Raw genomic sequence first — 723 nt, forward strand, 5'->3', positions numbered from 1 at the left:
ATATGCGTGTGTTTATGTGGTTATAGCAATACTTTAGATTCCTTTGTATTCAAAGATTCTACCATCTTTCACTATGACAGATCGGATGGGGATTCCTCGTCGTACATGCTATATATATTTCTCATTACACTGCGGATTCACGCAGTATGTAAAGGTAGGTAGAAAGTTGTGAATACGATAGAGACCCTCAGTAGATGTCAGTCAATATGTTGCACCTTCTAACATAGCTATCATTTCGTACTATCGCTATGTAGAGTTCTTAAAAGGTGAAGACCTGAAGGCATTGGGTATAGATATGGATAATCTGGAAATAGATCCCAGTGCGGCTATAGCCGAAGAAGAAAACCCGGAACCTCCACAACCTGGCAACAAGAAGTTTGTTTCACCATATTTGGATGCGCAGTTAATGCACGATGCTGAGGCGATGGCAGCAGCTTCACCGAAAACAAAGAAGAAGAAGAAGTTCTTTAGCGGGTATGTTATGTTGGTCGATTGGATACGGGTTTAAGGATTTCAAAGTTTTAAAGTTCTTGGGTTCCGTGGTGTACTTTGACGGTAAATACATAGTTTGTGTCAAAATTCTTCAGCACGTATCTTATGTTGGTCTGAGGGGTTCAGACTTTTAGAGTTTAAGGGTGTCATGGTGTACTTTGAGTTTAAATATATAGTGTTTATAGATGAAGGTCGTAGGGTTTCAGGGTTTCATAATGTACTTTGTGTGCA

At 39.7% G+C, this 723-nt stretch overlaps 1 protein-coding gene across 1 annotated transcript; it reads left to right on the forward strand.

Moving 5' to 3' along the window:
- Window positions 1-295: 295 nt before the first annotated feature.
- SARC_16857 (hypothetical protein) lies at window positions 296-474 on the forward strand (the record flags this gene model as incomplete). The annotated part of the gene is made up of 1 exon (XM_014289040.1): window positions 296-474. A coding segment is annotated over one exon (179 nt), but the record flags the coding sequence as incomplete, so codon positions are not given.
- Between the last annotated feature and the right edge of the window lie 249 nt (window positions 475-723).

Source organism: Sphaeroforma arctica, assembly GCF_001186125.1.
Source record: "Sphaeroforma arctica JP610 unplaced genomic scaffold supercont1.9077, whole genome shotgun sequence".
Taxonomy (NCBI): domain Eukaryota; class Ichthyosporea; order Ichthyophonida; genus Sphaeroforma; species Sphaeroforma arctica.